Here is a 22500-nt window from a genome sequence, read left to right on the forward strand (position 1 = left end):
AAGCCTGCAAAGTCAAAAAAGGCCAAATCTAACGAGATCAGCCTTTTCCAGAACACCCGAAAAAGACCATTTTTTCGATTAAAAAGGACAATAATGAGAATGTTTACAAAAAATAAGTTAATAATGATAATAATGATGACAACTGATGAAGTATTAATGATAATGTTACTTTTGATAAAAAGTTGAGTAATAGCAACAAGATTTATAGCAATAAGTATTCTGATCCTTGTCATAGTAATAATAATGATAATAATAATGATGATAATAATAATAAGAAGAAGATCAATAATAATGATAATTATAATGATATAATTTTGTTATTATTATCATTACCACTACTAATTTTCAATACTTTTATTAGTATCGTTGATGTTAATATAAAAATAGTGATAATGACGAAAATTACAGTAATACCTACAGTAGTAATCATTATAACCTCAATGAAATTAACAACAATGATAATAATGAGGATAGTGAAACTACAGACATTTCAGAAAACACTCTAAAAAACGATTTTTCGATTAAAAAGGACAATAATGATAATTATGATAAAATGGTAATAGTAATAAGGATACTTTTCATGAAAAATAGAATAATAGCGATAATAATTAGTATTCTAATGTCATAGTAATAGTAATGAAAAATAATATAATTATTATTATCATTGTTGTTATCATTAATATCATCATTATTATTATAAATATTATGATTACGACCATTATCCTTTTCAAGAGCGATAATGATGAAAATTACTACAATTCCTTGCAATCATCGTTTTAATTGCAATAATAATGACAGCGATGACGATAATTATATAATAATGATTATGATGATGTCTATAATAATTTTGATGATGAGGATAAAAGTATCAATTTATGATGAAAAAAAACTAAATTAAAGAAACCCACAACATGGAAAAACGCAAAATCAAGCGAAATATAAATGACAATAACGATGATTTGGCAATATTTAAGTGATGATTTATGGTAATTATGATGATAATAATGATAGTGACAATATTGGTATCCTTTTGTGATAAAAAAAAAAAAAACTGGCCAAAACAAACAAAACTGACTTTGAAAAAGCTCATTTTTCAATTTAGTAAGACATTTATTTTGCAAATGCTTTACTTAATAGTGATACTAATGATAGTAATTGGATTAATAACAATAATGATAGTAACTATTACAATAATGATGAAAATATTGATAGAGGTAATCATAATAACATAATAATAATAATGATCATTATGATAAAAAGTGGAAAAACAACAATAATAACCAATATTCTAATAATTGCGTTTGTAATTATAATAATAATAATGAAAATAATAATAGTGAAAACATATAAAAATAATAATGAGAGCCTTATCCTTATGATTATCAATAATGTTATTGCCATTATCATTATTATTATTTTCATTATCAATATTACTATCAGTATCAATTTATTATCATAATTAGTACAATTGTCATTATCAATGTAAAAATAGCTGCAATCCTCATTCAACTTCAATCAAAATAAATAGTGATAATGGTTATAATGAGGATAGAATGCTAATTTTAGTGGTAATTGTCATAATTATGATGATAATGATGATAATAACGATAATATTGATAATTATGAGAAAATTATACATTTATTATTTTCATAAAAAGAGGAATAGCAATGATATGCAATAATGGTAAGAATAAGAATAATGATAATAACGGCAGTAATATCAATAAGAATATCATTATCATTACCATAATCATTGTTGCTGTTATTATTATTATTATAACTATTAATCATTATACCATGATTTATACAATTCTTATTGTCAATTTGGACGCCTAGATGGTAATGAAAATCATGATAATGATTATGATAATGATAATAATGATAAGGATGATAATGATAATAATAATGATAATGATGGTAATGATGATAATGATAATGATAATAATGATAAAGATTTGGTAATGATGATGATTATGATAATTATGATAATGATAACGATTATGATGATAATGATAATGTTAATGATTATAATGATGATGATAATGATAATGATAATGATAATGATAATGATAATGATAATGATAATGATAATGATAATGATAATGATAATGATAATGATAATGATGATGATAATGGTGATGATGATGATGATGATAATGATAATGATAATGATAATGATAATGATAACAATAATGATAATAATACAGTCCATTTATAATACAAAAAGCTAGAAGTAAGAAGCCCCGAAAATCGATCAGAACGGGAAAATCTGCGAAAGAGGCTTCTCAGAACCGTCGAAAAAGCGCACTTTCGATGGAAGACGACAGTCATGATCATTTCTGCAACATGATAGTTATTAACGACAATAATCATAATGAATGATGATCTTGGTAATAATTAAGTTCAGGATAATTATAGCAATGATGATTAGATTCATGTTAATGATGACAGTGACAATAGTAATGACAGTAATGGTGACATAACAATAATAATGTTAATTATTATTGTTGATAACAATAGGATTAATAGTAATAATAACCAGTATTCTCATAATTTTCATATTAATAATAATAACAATGATAATAATGGCGATTACAGTGGTATCATTATTATCATCAATGTCATTACTAATATAATCATGATTATCACTATGATTATTACTATTACTATGGTAATTATTGTTACTATTTTTGTTATGATTACTATCTTTTTATTATAATTACTATTATTCTTTTTAATTATAATTATTATTATTACTATTGTTACTATCATCATTATTATCAGTATTATTATCGCTGTCATTGTTATTATTATTATAATTATTATCATTATCATTACAGAAAATTATCACAATATTTTTTTACAATAATAATTATAATAGCAATGATGATAATAATAATAATAGTGTACATTTCTAATGTAAAAAGGGCTAACAGTAAGAAACTAACTAAAAGTCGAAAAAAATATATAAACTTTTGAGAGAACGGTCGAAAAACAAGGTAATTTTGGTGTTTTGGCAATATTTAAGTTATTAATCATATTAATTATCATAATTGGATTAATATTGACATCAATGACATTAATAATAATAAAAATGATAGTCATCATAATGATAATAACAAAAAAGTATAGTCGAAAAAAAAAAATTGCGAAATATAAACTTCTGAGGGAAGCGTCGAAAAAGTTTATTGCCAATTTAAAATGGTGATGACAATTTTAGCACAATCAAGTTAATGATAAAGATATTTATAATAATTGGATTAATGATGGCAATAAGGATGACATTAATGGTGATGATAATAATAATAATGATAGTGATGAAATACTAATAGTAACAATAATTTTGATAAGAACAGGACTGATAATAATCAGTATTCTCAGAATTTTCATAATAATGCTGATAATAATAATAACAATAATAGCAATAGCAATAATGATACTCTTGATATTATCAGTATTATTACTGGTATTTTTGTTATAATCATTATTACTATTATGATTATCATTACCAGTATTATTATCATTGTCATTGTTATTATTATCATAATCAACATTCATATCATAAAAAAAATAATGATGAACATTATTACAATAGTCTCAACAGTTATAGTAATGACGATAATAATGATAATCGTGATAAAATGATAGCGTTCATTTAAGATATAGAAATGGCTAAAAGAAACCCTGAAAAGTCGAAAAAGGTAGAAATTTAGCGAAATACGGACTTTACAGGGAATAGTCACAAAGCCAATTTTTCAATTTAATATTACGATGATTTCGGTAATTATTTATTTAATCATAAGAATTAGATTAATGGTGTCAGTAATAATGATAATGATAAATGACAATAATAATAATACTGACGAATATGACAATATTGATAATAATGATAATGACAATAATGATAATAATAATGATAATGATAATGACAATAATGATAGTAATAATTATGAAATGATGATAATACTGATACCTTCATAATTGGAATAACAACAATTATTATCAATATTCTCATATTTTTTATAATAATAATAAAAACAATAATAATAATATCAGTATTAATTTGTTTACTATTATTATTAATATTATTATTACTTTTATTTTTTTATTATCATTATTATAATCATTCTAATAATTACCATTATTGTTATTATTACCATTATCATTATTCTTATAATTAAAATGATTATCATTATAATGATTATAAAAACGTTAAAGATGAGGAAAATCATCATAATAATCACAACAATAAATATAATACAATAATCAAAGTTAATAATAATGATAATTTTGATAACTGGACTAATAATGACAAAATTATTGTTATTGATGTTAATGACAATTATAATTGGATAATTTCAAAAGGATAATTATGATTATTTGGTAATAATTATCCAAATTATCATCAATAAAATAAATAATAATGATAGTGCTGATATTAATGATGGTAATAATGATAATGATAATAATGCTGCTGATGAAATAATAATAATAATGATAATTTTGATAATAATGAGAATACTAGCAATAATAGCACCTATTTAAAGAGTAAAGAGGGCTCCAAGTAAGAAACCACGTAATTCGAAAAAGCAAAATGGAGCGAAATCTCGCCTTTGCAGGTAACTCTCGACAGGTACGAGTTAAGAGGATAACTATGATGATTATTATGATTCCTGAATTAATGATGGCAGTAATCATGATAATGATGATAATGACAATTGTAATTATGATGATAATGAAATCATAATAGTATTGATAATGTTGTTAATAATCTGAATAATAGCAATAATAACCAATGTTGTTATAAGTTTCAAAATAATAAAAGAAAAAAATACAAATGATAACAAAAATGTCATTTTTATTATCCGTATCATCACCGTTATTATTTTTCTTCGTCATAATTATTCAACCGCTAATATTGCTATTGCTATTATCATTAATATTATCATTTTAATTATCATGATCCTTAATATTATTGTAATTATCATATTCATTATCATTACCATTATAATCATTATCATTTTCAGTATTATATTTTTATTATCATTATAATTATTATTATAAGCCTAGTAATAATGAGACATTAAAAAATGATGATGATAATGATGATAATACTGTTAATGGGCAAAAAGTTAGAAACCCGAAATTAAAAGTAACCTGCTAAAATCTTTTCAGAGAACACTCGAAAATATGATAATTTTGGTAATAATCAAGTTAATAATGAAGATAAATATAATAATAGGATTAATTACGAAGTATAACAGTTGTAGAAAAGAGTCGAAAAAAATCGCTTTAAAATTATAATGATGATTTTGGCAAGCTCATAATGGTGAAAATTATGATGATTGTATTAATGATGATAATGACAATAATAATGATAAAAACAAATTTGATAACAATAGGAATAATTTAAATATTAACCAATATCACCATAGTTTTCATAATAATGATGAAAATATTAATATTATCATTATGATTATTGGCAGTAGTAGTAGAATTATTACTACTGTTATTATTATTATATTATTATTATTATCATCAGCATTATCATTATCGGTATTATCATTATTACTGTTGTTATTATTATAATAATTATCATTTATATTATCATTATAAAATAGAAATAATGATGAAAGCTATTACAGTAATCACAACAATAATCATTACAACTGCAGGAATCATGAATATGATGATGATAATAAGGATGATATGGATATTTATAGTGATTTTTTTTCCAAAAGGCCATTTTTCGATTTAAAATTATAGATATCGTGATTCTGGCAGTGAACACTTGGATTAATGATGACAGTAATAATGATAATTTGATAATAATGGGAATAAAAGCAATAACAACCAACATTATTACAATTGGATATTTCGATTTATAATGACAATAATGACGATAAGATGATAATAATGATAAGAATGCCTATAATCTTAGAACGAGGCAATGGCAATGATTGTCAAAATTATTGAAGGAGACTGAGCATAAGCTGAAGTAAAGAAAGAGGGTACATGAAGCGTGGAGGAAAATAGAAAGTGAATGAGTTACTCTGCACAAGGAGTCAACTGATGGTGGAACAAAATTATTCCTGTACTTCAGGTCCGCAAATTGTTTCAACATGTTAATCGGTAAAACAGACTTATCTGAGGAGAAAAAATTATTCAAACCCATAGCTTTTCCATGACAAACAAATCTTATTAATATAATTTACTATACAAAGACGTCATTTTGAATATCTAAAAGGCCAAATTCGTCACTCACTTTTATTAACAAACTCGCAAGACTTGTTCGACGTCCGTGAAAAAAAAAAAAAAAAAAAAAAATCTTCGTGCCGATGATATTCAACTTTAAGGCCCGGAGACGTAACTGATTGATTGATTATTTAAAATCATCTGCCGCGTCAACAGCTAAGGTCATTAGCGGCGAACACCCTGTTAGACCGAAATATTAGAATATTTAAAACGTTAAAAATCTATCAATAAATGTCATAAATGACAATAAATGTTATATTAAAAAATCAAAGCATAAACATTATGCTCTAAATGTCTAAACACTATTGCATGAACATTATGCATACTTATATATTATTTAAAATATTAGTTTCCCTAAGGAAACTAATAAGACATGTCACAATCCTGCCCCAATACATTTTTCAGTGCATATAGGGGTCTGAGAATGTTGCAAATCTTTCCACTACATGTGTGACCGTTAATGGCTCTTGGCATTCCTCACGGCGTGCTTCACTTTTAGCCATCATCGGCCCATGAGTCAGTCTTGTGTCCCCGATTCTCAGCCTTGTTAATACAACTTCTACTTGTCGGTTGGGATGGATGCTGGTTACCCAACTGCCAAGGTCATCTCTAATCTCTCGCAGTTTGTTTGTAGAGGTATGCCTCCATTGTTCCCTCCATTTATCACGAAGACCACTCTTGATGCTGGGTTTCAAGTCAGTGTGTGGGAGAGGAAAACGACCATCACAGGGCTGATTGGCAGCTGCCTTGGCCTTCTGAACAGCTCGCTCATTCGCACTGATACCAACATGTGCTGGCACCCAACACAAAGTGATCTTTTTACGTGCTGACATCAGTGCAAGCCAATCTTGAATCTCCCTCACCACTGGATGTGATGAGTTTAAGCTTTTGATTGCTTGCAAGGCACTACGAGAGTCACAATATATTACAGTGGAATGGTTTGTAAGATCTCTAGTCATCTTGACTGCTGCAAGGATGGCATGTAACTCTGCAGTGAAAATCGAGGCTGATCGAGAAAGACTACCAGATGCAGTCTTCTTTCTGCTCACTGCTGCAAAGCCCACACCATTTTCAGATTTCGAACTATCTGTATATATTGCATATGATCCTTGGTACTTAGAAGTGTGTTGAAGAAATATCTCTCTGACTTCTGCTTCGGATCTCTCCCCTTCCCGATTCCGACCAAATCCAGCTCGACTTGATTAGTCCAAGGGAAGTTCCAACAGCCAGAATCTTTGTGAGATTTTAAATTATGATCTTTTACAAGATTTCTCATTCTCCTACCATAGGATCGGCTATCCTCAAGGTAGTTGAAAACCAATCTGGATGTAGCAGATCTCGGAAGTCTCGTGTAGTAAATCAGGTTCATGTAGTCCAAGTTCTCCACTCTCAGCATACAGGGATTCCACAAGTGAAGACCTGAAAGCCCTGTAATGATTCTGAGAGCTTCATTATGGACCGAGTCCAACATCCGGAGAACAGTGGGAGTTGCAGATGAATAAGCCTCACATCCATAGTCAAGTTTATTACGAATAAGTGCTCGGTAAAGCCGCAGAAGCGTTGTGCGGTCTGCACCCCAAGATAGGTGTGAAAGAACCCGCAAAATACTAAGCGCTTTTATAGTTTTCCACCTTTAACTGTTTAATGTAAGGCAGCCATGTAAGCCTTGAGTCAAAAATTAGACCCAAGTACTTTACCTCTTGGACAAAATGCAGAGGGTTCGCTCCTAAATAGAGGGAAGGATGGAACTTTCCTCGTTTGTGGAAATGCATAGCCATGGTCTTGCTTGAAGAAAATTTGAACCCATGGTATGTTGCCCATTGCACAACCTGATTTATTGCAGTCTGCATGTGTTCTTGCACATCCTGTAAGCTTCCTCCTGAGCAGTACAGTGCAAAGTCATCCACATACAGACTACAGAAGACAGCACTTGGGACGACCTTTACGATGTCATTTATAGCAATGGCAAACAGGGTCACACTTAAGACACTCCTTTGTGGGACTCCTTCCAGCTGGTCTTCCAGGTTAGAGAAGCTGTTTCCCACCCTCACTCTAAACTTCCTTTTAGCAAGGAAGCTTTGTATGAAGGTAGGCAATGCTCCTTTTCTAGCAGCCATGTCAACCTGAAGTTTACCATTTTCTCCATCAATTTGCAGATGCAGCTGGTGAGAGAAATTGGTCTATAATTCCCTGGTATAGAAGCATCCTTGCCAGGTTTAGGGACATGAATGATTATAGCTTCTTTCCATGTGGATGGCACTGTGCCCTCCCTATAGATCCTATTGAATAGATCCAACAGGAACGTTTGGGAGCTCTCCGGTAAATGAGATTTCATCTGGTATGGAATATCGTCACTTCCTGGGGCAGTCTTACGGCAGAGCTGCAAAGCAGAGTCCATCTCCTTGCGCAAAAATGGCAAGTTGTATGGAAATTCTGCTGCAGTGCTACTGAAGAACGATATTGGGTATCGTTCCTATTCAGCCCGTAGGGTGGAGAATCGGGCAGTGTAAGATACTCCAGAGGAGACCTCTGCCATGGATTTTGCTAGCTCATTTGCAACATCTGTTTGTCTGTGAGGATTATGCCATCTATTTTCAGAGCAGGTTTTGATATGGATGTGCACATTCCAGCGATCTTACGCACCTTGTCCCATACCCATGCTAAGGGGGTCACAGAGTTAATTAAGGAGACATACTGCCTCCACGATGTCCGCCTAGCCTCCTTTAGCACTCGCCTGGCCTTGGTTCGGCTCTTTTTGTACTTGATCAAGGTTACATCGCTTGGGTGTCGTTTCAACTGCCATAATGTATCTTTTCTTGGTCTGATAGCTTGTTGGTATTCATCAGACCACCATGGTACTAGAGGTCGACGGTACTGCCCGCTACTTCTGGGAATTGATGCTTCTGCTGCAAGATGAATTCGTGATGTGAAGTGATTAACCGCATCTTGAACACAATGGAAATCATTCACAGATCCTTGCAATACTGCAGTTGATCTAAAAAGATTCCGGTCTGCATGTTCAAGTCGCCATCTCTGCACTCCATTGGCTGGAATACCATTCACCTCCTCCAAAAGTATTGGAAAGTGGTCACTTCCATGTAAGTCTTCCATGAACTGCCAAGTGAAATTCAACTGTAAATCAGGTGAACCAATTGACAGGTCAATATTGGAGAATGTCCCAGTTTGAATTTGGAAATGTGTAAGTGCGTCACTGTTCAGTAAAACTGCATCTACTCTTGAGAACAAGGACTCTATGGCCTTTCCTCGAGGGTTGCATAAAGTGTCTCCCCAGCGGTGATGCCGACCATTGAAGTCTCCCAAGAGTAGAAATGGATGAGGCAACTGCCCAAGTAAATCTTACAAATCATCTATGTTGAGATTATGTGGAGGGAGGTAAATGGATGCAACAGCATAAGGTCGTGTCAAGCCTATTCTCACAGCCTTAACCTGCAGTGTCGTCTGCAGGTGGATGGCCTGGAAGGGAATATCACTGCTACTCCTCAATGAGGTCCATTATCAAAGGTTCCATAATGGGCATGAACATGGAATCCTCTCTGGGAAATTGGACAATTTTCCCTGGTCATAATCTCTTGTAGGCATACACAAACTGGATTGCATGAAGCTATCAGATGTTGCAGTTCTTCCCATTTTGCATGAATTCCCTGACAAATCCATTGGATTAGGGTATCCAGTTCTTCAGGTTGATAAACTACTTCATAAGGTGTTTGGCAGCACCTGTGGTTAAGGCCCGCCCCACACCTTTAGGCTGTCCCTTTCCAGCATCTTGGAATACCTTTTGATGAGTTCTTTAACTGTGGAACTAGTTTCCACAGGCTTCCTTTGGACAGGCTCAGAATTTCTTTGCTTAGGCAAAGGACAGACCTTAGTCTTTGGTTCAGGAGCATTCTGTCTAGCAACAGAGGCCCCTGTGGATGTGGTAGCCTCAGGAGCCCTGCCTGGTGGCACCAAAGACCCGACTCTATGAGGAGTCCTTTGAACAGGCTCAGGATTCTTCTGCATGTGCAAAGGGCGTACCTGCGCCTTTACTTCAGGGGCATTCTGCCTAGCAGCAGAGGCCCCTGTGGATGTGGTGGCAGCTGAAGCTGTCACCGTTGAGGCCTCTGGAGCCTTAACTGAAGACCTTACTTTGGGAGGAGTCTCCTCAATAGACCCTTCACTCCTACTCTGTTTCTGGTGGAACAACTCACCAGAGGCACTCTCAGCATTTGCGGACTGAAGTTTAAAGGTAGTGTGTGGTGTTAGAAGTATGGAAGGGTAAGAAATGGCAGGAAGGAGGATGGGATAGAACTGAGGCAAAGGACTTACCCTGCTGTGCAAATAGCACACATGCATGTCACTTTGCTTCTGCAAAACTAACTTTCTCCTTGCACCTTATTACCAATACTTCTTTTTCAAACTTGTACCTTTTACATTGCTTAGAAGAAGCTTCATGATCTTTGCAGTGGTAACAGCATATTGACCTGGACAGTTTCCATCTCTTTGATTACCTGTTGTACCACACTTCACACACTCTTGGTTGTACATTTTCCTTAAAACGGCAAGTATTGGCTCCATGCCCATAACTGTGGCAGTGGAAGCACCACATAGGGTTGGGCACATATGGCTTTACCTTACGGTGGTACCTTACCAATTTAACCGATTCAAGTAGAACTAACGATTCAAAAGTTAAAAGAAGAGCTGGTGTAGACTGTTCAAAACCATCAACTTTTTTCTTAAAACGTTTTACTGCCACTACATTAAAATTCTTTAGTTCTTCTAACAGTTTCCCCTCAGAGTACCTCATCAGGTCTCGGGAAAAGACAATTCCCTTACACTGATTGAGGGTTTTGTGAGGAGAAAGAACATGTGATTTTAGCCCCTGGAATGTCGCATATCGCATGCGGACGGTCATTCTAATCTGGTGACGAAACCTCAAGTATTAGGCTACCATCATGCTCTGGGGGGATGCGAGGATCACGTTGACATACCTCAATTATCTTCCAATTTACTTAAAAAATATCAAGATCCATGATAGATACACCATCAATGGTCTTCACTACTAGGTATTTACTATATGATACACTTTCATATTTACCAGGTAAGAATTCCTTAATGGATTGAGGAGGACTTTTCTCCTTTTTACCTGGTTTGGGAGCTCGGGAACCATTGCGATTCCCATTCTTGCCCTTTGGAATCTGGTAAGGTCCCAGAGTGACAATATGTGATGTTCCAGAGGGATTGACCAGGGGGTTGTAAAGGTCGTCAGGGAGAGAGCTAGTTCTTTGTAAATTTACAGAAATCATACAAATTATAAATCTTCAATTAGGAAAGATATTGGTCATACTTGTTTTAAAATGGTTCTCTGTCCATGCCATTACTTTTGGCATGTGGGATATTTTTTTTTTTTTTTCTTTTTTGCAAATGCCTGTTCAAAATTCCTTTCTATAAAACTATGATACGGAAGAACCTGTGATGTTACATTAAAACTGACAAATGTCATTTATTTCTGATAAGATAATACAGGATACTTAACAGTAAGAATCGGAAAATTTAACAGGCTACTTTCTGTTTAATTATCGAACCAGTATACCCTCCAAACTTGTTAACTATATTTTTCCTGTGACAACAACAGCTAATTCTGCTATCTTTTATGTTTTTTAACCTCATTAAATTAACTGGACATTCCTCGACAGTACTAGCGATTGATTAATTTATGATTTTGGCTTTACACAAAAGAATCTCAAAATTGCCAATACCGTAAACCATAAAATACACAATCTCAATTTCCAAATAAGATAACACAATAAATAAAATGTTCATTCTGATTAATTTTAAGGTGTAGAGTTCAATGTTTTAAAATTAGTCAGACATTGCAACGTGCAGATCTGAAGACACAATAATCTAAACTTAAAGATTCTAAATAAAATAATATGTAGATTTTAATGAAACTAAAATATTTTATATCGAGGTTAATCAATGAAAGGAAATGTATTATGGCCCCATCCCTGCATCAAGTATACAAATGCGCTCTAATGAAATTATATGGATGTATAAAACAGTTTCATAGCAAAACTGTTAGTAATCATTTTTGTCTGAAACATAACTGTGGCACCAAAATAAAAATTGATAAAGGCGATATGTGACCTCTCTCTAGTCCTTTGTAATCAGGATGTAATATGTGCACCAATGTTGGCTAAATATAATCTCTGCCTCCAAATGAATATAATGTGAAGTGTTATTTAACAAAAAGGACAAAAATTCTAGAATGCCTTAGAATTTTCTGGTAAGATTTATCATACTCTTACGTGGTGGAAGGTTTGTAGCAAATAATTGAATTATTATATTCATTCCTTTCAGATTGGTTTTCATTCCATTCAATTATTTACATTTTCTATTGGGTTTTATATCTATTTTTTTTTTTTTTCTATATTGACTGAAACAGGCATTCTTGAGTTTTTCTCTTTTCTATATCCATTTATGATGAAAAAGAGATTTTACAGAGGACACTCGGAAAAAAAAAAAATATATATATATATATATATAAATATTAAATAGGATAATGCTGATGACTTTAGCAATAACTAAATTAATACTGAATTGATAATAAAAAGATGATGATAATTATGACAATAATTATGATAATAATGATAATTGTAATAAAATAATAGTAATGATAATTTTGATAAAAGGGGAATAGTAACAATAATAAACGGAATTTTATTAATTGTCATAGTAATATTAATGATAATAATATATTAATATAATTATTGTTATTATCGTTATAATTATTGTTTTTTATCATTATCATTATTGTTATCATTATCATTATTATCATTATTATCATTATTACTGTAATAGGTAACATTGACATCACCAAAAAAAATAACGATAATTATGAAAATCACAGTAATAATTACTACAATTACAACTGCACTAATGATTACAATAATGGTGGTAATGAGGATAATGCTGATGATAATGATGCTACTTATGATGATACTACAATATCATTATCAAGTATGATGGTAATAACAATAATACTTTCTATATACAATCATATAGTCTTTCCGAAAAACACTCGAAAAGCCCACTTTTCAATTTAAAATGACAATAGTGATTTTGGCAATAATTAAGTGAATAATATTAATAATGAGGATAATTATTATGATTATGATGGTAACTATGATAATGATAATTATAACAATGATAGTATCTATTTAAGAGGAGGAACAGGGAAAAGGAGAGAAACTCTGTCAAGAAAGAAAAAAGGCAAGCGAAATACAGGGAACTCTTGAAAAAGACTATTTTTCGATTAAAACAGGACGAGAATTATGATTTTGGCAATAACTAAGTCAGTAATAACGAAAAACAAAAATGGAATAATAGTAATAATAACCAGTATTCTAATTATTCTCAAAGTAATAATGATGATAAAAGTAATGATAATATAATCATTATTATCGTTATTATTATTATTACTATAATTGGTACCATTGGCATTATCAAAATATAAATACGGACAGTGATGAAAATTACAATAATTATTGCAGTCATCAGTATAACCGTAATGTTCGTAAAAACAATGATAAAAATGATGATCACTAGTATTAAGAACATTATTGTTATTATCATCATTATCACTAATATTATTATTACCATTATTTTTATCACTGTTATTACTACTAGTGTTATTATTATTACTATTAGTAGTATTATTACTATAATTAGTAAGATTCTTATTAATATAAAAATTGCGGTAATGATGAAAAATACTACAGTATCATTATAATATTGATAACAACGAGGATAATAATAATAATTCTGATTATCGTAACCATGATGAAAAAAAACAATGACAGTATCCATTTATACTCAAAGAAACTCGCTGAAGTTTTTGGAAAATACTCGAGAAGACCATTTTTCCTTCAAGATTACAATAATGATGATTTTGGCAATAATCAAGTGGATAATGATAATAAAGAGGATAATTAAATTAATAACAATAATGAGGATAATGATAATAATGACATTGATAATGATTCTAATAATTGTCATAGTAAAAATAATGAAAATCACACTCATAATATTCATAATGATATTCTTAATAATAACAATAATAATAATAGTGACGATACTTGTTACATTAGTAATAATGAGGTTGATAATGGTGATTATGATAATTGTGATGATTATGATGATAATGAAGATGATAATGGTAATATCAATAATAGTATCTATGATGTAGAAAGGCTAAATGTAAAAAAAAGACCCTAAATTCGAAAATAAAAACGCAAATTCGAGTGAAATATAGACCTGAAAAACCCCAGATTTTAATTAAAGATTACAATAATGATGAGTTTGTCAATAATTAAATGAATAATTATGATAATGGATATGAGGATGATAGTGATAATTTTGATGATAATGAGGATAACTGTAATAATTATGGTGATGATGACAACAATAACAATATTGTATCCATTTATGATGAAAAAGAGGCAAAAAGTACAAAATCCTCCGTCGTCGAGTAAATGGTAAAATCTAGTGATTTTTGCTTTTCACAGAACACCCGAAAAAGCTTAATAATAATAATACGATGGTGATTGTGACTATAATGATGATAATAATGATAATCATTATGAAAAAGTGGAATACTAATTAAAATAACAATATTCTAAGTGTCATAGTTATAATAATAATGATAATAATAATAACAATAATAATCATTATTATCATTATTGTTATTATTGTTATTATTGTTATTATTGTTATTATTGTAATTATTGTTATTGTTATTGTTATTGTTATTGTTATTGTTATTGTTATTATTGTTATTATTGTTATTATTGTTATTGTTATTGTTATTGTTATTGTTATTGTTATTGTTATTGTTATTATAATTATAATTATAATAATTGTTATTATCATCATTATCATATATTACTACTACTACTACTACTTTCATTAGTACAAAAATCATAGTGATAATGATGAAAATAATGATAATAATAAACAATAATAATCATTTCAATCACCATTTAAAAAACGTCAAAATCTAGTGAATTATAGGTTTTCATAGAACACGTGAAAAATGACAGATTTCAATTAAGAATACAAAAATGACAATTTTGGCAACAACTAAGTTAATAATGACAAGAATAATGATAATTGGATTCAGTAATGATAAGGAAGAGTATAATACAATGATGATAATAATAAGGATAATTTTGAAAAGAAGTGGAATAATAGCCTAAAAAATAATAATAATAAAGATACTTATAACAATGATGATGATAATAATAATAATAATAATTATTATTATTATTGTTATTATTATTATTATTATTATTATTATTACATTATTGTTATCATTATCATTTTTATCTTTATTATTATTATCATTATCATCATCATTATCATTATCATTATCATTATCATTATGTTATTATTGTCCTCATCATTATTATATTATTATTATCATTATTACTATAATTAGTACCGGTGTTATTATAAGTACAAAGATAAAAAAAAATGAAGATAATAATGGAAATTATAGCAATAATTACCACAATCATGATTATAATGATAATAACAATAATGATAATAAAGGAGATAATAATGATGGTTAACAGAGGAATGATGGTCATTGTGATAACAATAACAAAACTATTATTCATTCTTAATGAAAAGTTGGCAAAACGGTTTTAATGACAATAATGATGATTTTGGCAATAATCATGATAAATGATAATGACAATAATCATGATAATTATTATTGTTATTATTATTGTTGTTGTTATTTTTAATAACAATAATGATGATAATACTAATAATTATATAACAATATTGGTAATGATTATAATAATCTTATTAAAAAGTGGAATAACAGCAATACAAACCAGTATTCTAGTATTTACAATAGTAATAACAATAATGAAAATAATATAAATAAGCATTATTGTTGTTATTATTATCATTACTGTAATTATTACCAGTGTTATTATCGATAATTATGAAAATTACAGTAATAATGACTACAATCATCATCATTATAACTGCAAAAATAATAATAATAATGATAATAATGAGGATAATGATGCTAATAATAATAATTATCATGACAATGAGGATGATTATGATAATTTTGATGATGGTAATGATAACAATAATAGTATCCATTTATGATGTAAAGAAAAAAAATCTATGGAAAAATAGCCTTCAAAAAACGATTGAAAAGACTATTTTTCGATTAAGAGAAGATATGATGATAATTATGACAGTGATGATGATAATAATGATAAAATAATGATGATAATAATGATAAAATAATGATGATAATAATTTGGATAAAAAGTGGGTTAACAGCAGTAATAACCAGTATTCTAATAATTGTCACATTAATAATAATATTATGGTTATTGTTATTGTAGTGAACTTTCCCTGGCTTCAGGCGGGTCTTCCCGCAGGCTTCCGGGCCGCCTGTTCCCCTGACGTTACGGTTATCTATCGAAAATCTACGGACTCCTCCGCCCTGCAAGATGACGCGGTTTGCCTGTCTTCCTGTATTTATTTCCTTTTGTCTTCATTATAAGAATAAACCTGTGTTTTTATACTCTTTGATTACCTTTCTCATTGGTCCATGATCTACATCTACATCTACACTACTTCTACTACACGTAACACTACTTATGTACTACTTACCTTATGTTCCATACTTACCTTGTCTTATTCTTGCCTTTTTGCCTTCGACTAATTCACCTTAGCTCTGTTCCTCTCTTCGTGTTTTCCCGTTTTCCCTCACGGATCTCTTCTTTCACGTTTTCATACTTTCCTGTCATTTATATATTTCATGTGCCCATTTTTGTATAGTTTTATTATTCTTTATATTTTATGTATTTTAAGAGTTATTTTTAACTCGCCATACACTATTTAATAAATTAGACTAAATGCATTATGGGTAAAACCTCACCAAGTGCGGGAAGCAACCAGTATAAAAGGTCAAGCCAGATCGGTCAGGAGAGGCTTTTATCTTGTGTGGTGACAGACCGTTGGATTTTTAGCTGGCTGACTGGTGCCTCTGTTTATCAAGTAAGTGTATGGTGTGTTGTCGTGTATATTGGTTATGTTCAGAAAGATTTGTGCGTAATAAATGTATAATATGGATGCTCTTTTTATGTTGCCTTTTTAGTCAGCCAGTGATGTTATTTTATTGTTCTTTTATTGTGACTTTCAAATTACCTGAGAGTCATCACCAAAATACGCCAAACCCATTGGAGATTACCTGTAGTTGGGTAACACGCTACCAAACTAACATCTCAAACTCTACGGAGTTTTGATTATCCACTACAGTTATTATTAGCAGTAGTAGTATTATGATTAGTACCCATGTTCTTGTCAATATATAAATAGCTATAATGATGAAAATTACAGTAATAATTACAACAATTCTTGTTATAACTTCAGTGATAATAAAGATAATGATAATAATGAAGGTAATGAAAATGATGATAATTATGTAGATAATGATAATTATAATATCAATAATATTATTCATTTATGATGAAAAAGACTATGTGTAAGTAAAATAAAACAAAACAAAACGGAAACATGTACCAAAATATAGACTAAATTAAATCCTCGATTAAATAATAATTATGACAATAATGATGAGTTTAGCAATAATCAAGTTAATGATAATAATCGAGATATCTGAAAATTACGGTAATAATTACTACAATCATCTTTATAACAACATCGATAATACCGAGCATAAAGACGATAATAAGGATAATTATGATGATTATGAAAACCATGAGGATAATTACTGTATGATAATAATTACAGTCAACAACAATAACAGTATCCATTTATGATGAAAAAGAACCAAAAAGTAAGAAAAAGTCGAAAAAAGGACAAATCTTTTCAGAGAACACTCGAAATATACCAACTTTCGATTAAAGACTACTGCAGTGATGATTTTGGCAGTGCTAGAATTCGCTGTGCCGCACCCATTCCGACGAGAGCTGGCATCCGTCTCCCCTCTCCGCCGGGGCGTTCGCCGTGTGCAGCCGACCCTGCCGCTGGCCTCGAGGAGTCTCAGCTCGCTAGGGCGGGAGGTCTGCGGAAAATCTTTACAATTTTACTTTGTTAAATGTTCATATTTCGTGTTTTTTTAGCCATATATGTTCTACGAAGGACATTACTGACTTATAGTTTAGTATAACCTCCATATTACTACTTGTATGTGGCAGCTTACTGTGTGAAGGTAGTGGTGTGTTTTCACGGAAGAAGAAAACTACAGATTTTGTTTTTAGCTTTTTAGTTTTGTAAAAATAAATACAAATATATACAGATGTGTACACATTGATGTGCAACCATCAAGTTTATATTATCCCAAGAAGCATCTAAGGCTGTGATGCTCCCTGAAGCAAAGGGAAGGACACAGGGAGACCCCGCAGATCTTACACATGATCCTCGTCTTCTTACTTTTTCCCTTCCAGCAGAAAGGCGCATATCCACCTGCATCAGCAGGAGTAAGAGCAGCAGGGGCAGCAGGAGCAGCAGGAGCAGCAAGAGCAGGGGCGAGAAGGTTCCTTCTTCCTCAGCGCTCTCCCTCTTACGTGTGTACTTCGCCCCCCTTGTCCGTGGGCCCCCCTTTTCCAGCATAGCTTGTACACCTTCAACCCCTTCTCGTCCACCGAAATCGTTTTGTTGCGGACGAAGACTGTGGAAAAGGTCTCATCCAGGACGTCGAGGACCGGCCTCAGATTCCAAAGCCGATCATCATCAGGATGGTCGTCTTCGTTGTCAGGGGAGTGCAGCGCCGACGTGAGGGCATCGAACTTATCGAACTGCAGCCCAAGGAACACACGAAGTTCCCGCACTGAGGTATCCTTCCATCCCTTTATGTCCTCGGGTTCTGCACAACGTACCTGCAGGAGAAGGAGAAATGACCTCGTAAAAAACGTGTTTGCAAGAGGCAGAACATGAGACATTGGATTTTCTTTCTTTTTTTCAAACCAGGAAATGAGTAACATAATCTAATGTGTTTACCGGTTCATCTCCTTAGCTATATTTTCCAGAAGTTCCTCTGTCAGGAACTTGCTAAGGACCTCTTCTGGCCTTGAAGCAACATTTGGGTCAGGAACCTTGACCCCAAGAAAGTCGCAGCATCGTGGGTCGTTCTCCCTCTTCCTCCAGACAAAGAAGGAGGTATTAGGGGCGTTGCTATCCCAGCGACGCCTGACGTGTTCGGCGAGATTCTCGCCAGAGTCGATCGACATGTCGGTCAGCGGCACGAAGTCGTCCTCTGATTCGGAGCCGGACAACTCGGACTCGTTGTTGTCCTCCCAGTCAAAATCGTCACCTAGGGGGACATTAGGATCTGTGAAAGAATACGAAAAAATATGAATTTTCTGTTGAAAGTAGTAAAATGATGTGGATACCCAAGCTTCTGTGCAAAAGAAGCCAAATGGGATAAAATTCACCGGAATGACTCCACACATTTCTCGTCAAAGGAATGGTGGAACAAGTAGAGGAGAAGATCAGGAGCATTCCCCAGACGAGGAAGACCCCTGGAAGTCGAAGGCGTGGGTAATCCACCGCCTCCTCTTCCTCAAAACGAGGGAGCGGAGGGCAAGGGACAACCAAGGTCTCCGAGAGTAGAAAGTTGACGAGACATGATCGAGATCAAGGGTCAGGCTGGCGAGTAAATACTTTAACCTGTGCTGGACCTTTTATAGTTTTTTTTTTTTTTTTATGGGAAACGCTCCGAAAGGGCGTGGAAAATCACGCGGTATCGCCATGTGACAGACGTGAAAAACACTTGACTTTGTCACATGAAATGGCTTGAAAATCCCCTGATATTATCACGTAACAATGACGTCATGGTTATGTGACCATCACGCCATGTCATGTGACCATGGCGTAATATGACGTCAAGATCACATTATATGATTACATGGCATGATGATTACGTAATGTGACGTCACGGTCACGTGATCTGACGTCATCAGCAAGAAAACTACAACTTTCAAAAGGCACAAAAAATATTCTTAAAAATATATACAAAGTCCTCGCAAACGTGATGTCTATCCCCATCATCATCCAACAACTTACAGGAACACACACAGACGTACACACACACAGACTTACATGCACAGATTTCCGCGTGAAAACGGGCGAGACTGGCAGCACTCGTAATTGGCTCATTGGTGACTTAGTTCAAGTGTAGCCATCTATGTGTAAAAACAATTAAACAAGTAAACTCACATTGGGTATGGTATGTTCGTACATGCCATGCCCGTGAAGTTACTCTGTTCACACGTGAGCATCCTTTCTCTTCCATTTCCTAGTACGACGCAACCCCTTCGCTGATTTCCTGTGTCGTCTTGTATAAAATAGCGACAGACGGACAGCCTATTGCATTCTGAACGCACTGAATTTCTCTCCGTCACCTGTATATCTCTCTCCTCATTAGCTACTCTAAATTACCAGGATCTCAGCTACTCCGCGCGCGCGCGCGCGCGTGTGTGTGTGTGTGTGTGTGTATACGTGTATATGTATGTATGTGTATATATACACACACACAAACACACACACACACAAACACACACACACAAACACACACACACACACACACACACACACACACACACACACACACACACACACACACACACACACACACATTTACATGTATATAATGATGATGATGATAATAATAATAATAATAATAATAATAATAAGTGGTTTATTGATTTTCATGCAGCTAGAGGCTGAAAATATACATAGAAATACAGATAAAAAGACAAACTATATATACATAAACACATATAAACAACAACAACGAAGTAAATTATCAATCTATAACAACAAAATAACCAAAATATCAAAAGACAAGAGCAAATACAGGTGTGCTAGGAACTGGACTAGTGATTGTGGACTAGTGCTCGTTGATGAGTCGGACTAGAGTGGGTATTGTACTCCGGTGGTAACGGTCAGTGCGGGCCCTGATGGGCACCAGTTTGTTAGCGGCGCTTAGGGCCTGGTGGGGCGTCGGTGCGTCGGGGGGAATCAGGTCGCAGTGGCGTGGATGGCACAGCAGATTCAGGCCAAACTACTGCAGTGAGGTGGTGTAGTGAGTGGCGAGGGAGGTAAGGCCTAGGATAGTCAAGGCACTGTCGTAGCTGGTATAGACAGGAACGAGAATAATCTTTTCGTCGATGGTGACGCCGAGCAGCTTAGTGGAATGGATTACGTCGAGCGGTGGTCCAGGAGAGGAGGCTGTCGAGAGTGCGCTGGAAGGCAGATTGGTCAGGGCAGGAACTGTCAATGGCGGCGGCGATGGTCGAGTCATCCACGTATTTCCAGCGATGTTCGGTATCCAGGAGAGCGTCATTAATCATGACTAGGAAGCATAGGGGCCCCATTTTAGTCCCCTAGTGGACTCTGCACGTGAATGGCAGAAGGCTGGAAACTGCACGCGCACGGCTTGTTGCCTATTGGAGAGAAAGTCTGCCAGCCAGGAGATGAGGTATTCCCTGATGCCCGTGGAAGCTGCTGTTTTTGAGATGGCCGTGGTGGGGTCCACCAGGTCGAAGGCTTTCTTGAAATCTATGAAGATGCTGGTGACGGAGGATTTGCACTTGTCGAGGTGGGCGTGGACGAAGTCGAGGAAGCTGACGAGGCAGTATGTGGTAGAGGAGGAGCGCATGTTGCCGAACTGCCGAGTGTCACCGCTGGGCGCGAGGTCCTGGTAAGCCCAGTCGGCGACAAAGCTTCCACACAGCAGGCTGGGCAACGGAGTCATGGCGATGGGTCATAGTACGCCAAATGAGGCAGGGCTTGGGGTTTTCCCGAAGGCATTGACAAATGCGGTCTTCCATTGTGATGGGCACTTAGACTTGCAATGAGGCGTTTATTATGGAGGTAAGAGGAGTGGCAAGTTTCACTGCGACTTCCTTGATGAGGCACATTGGCAGGTCAAAAGGGAATTGGCTGACAGTTGGAGCAAGTGAGCGGGCGTGCAGGTAGGCGGGGAGGCGGGTCGGTCCAAGGGGGGTAGCTGCTGGCATATTGCAGCGAAGTGGTCATTGAGAGCCTCTGCTGCTTCACTGGGGCTGAGGTTGCTGGTGCATGGGAATGTGCATGGCCGATTTGCAAGGCCGCATAGCTCAACTTTCCCATACCATTGGGTGGGCTGCAGGTGTTGTAGTTTGTTGTGGTAGAAGGTTTTCTTGGCTG

At 33.5% G+C, this 22500-nt stretch overlaps 2 protein-coding genes across 2 annotated transcripts in view; one reads left to right on the forward strand and one right to left on the reverse strand.

The window, feature by feature from the left end:
* Positions 1-19049: 19049 nt before the first annotated feature.
* LOC125042447 lies at positions 19050-19760 on the reverse strand. The gene is made up of 2 exons (XM_047638080.1): positions 19309-19760; positions 19050-19187 (listed from the first exon to the last, which is right to left on the reverse strand). Exons 1-2 carry the CDS (start codon positions 19758-19760, stop codon positions 19160-19162), a joined length of 480 nt encoding a protein of 159 aa, XP_047494036.1. The 3' UTR covers positions 19050-19159.
* A 1526-nt stretch (positions 19761-21286) lies between these two features.
* The window catches only part of LOC125042655 (histone-lysine N-methyltransferase SMYD3-like), a 35952-nt gene continuing 34738 nt past the window's right edge, over positions 21287-22500 (forward strand). The window contains exon 1 of the mRNA XM_047638442.1: positions 21287-21410. The gene's annotated coding sequence lies outside the window, so the exon portion shown is untranslated. The remainder of the gene's footprint in view (positions 21411-22500) is intronic.

Source organism: Penaeus chinensis, chromosome 32, assembly GCF_019202785.1.
Source record: "Penaeus chinensis breed Huanghai No. 1 chromosome 32, ASM1920278v2, whole genome shotgun sequence".
Classification (NCBI taxonomy): domain Eukaryota; kingdom Metazoa; phylum Arthropoda; class Malacostraca; order Decapoda; family Penaeidae; genus Penaeus; species Penaeus chinensis.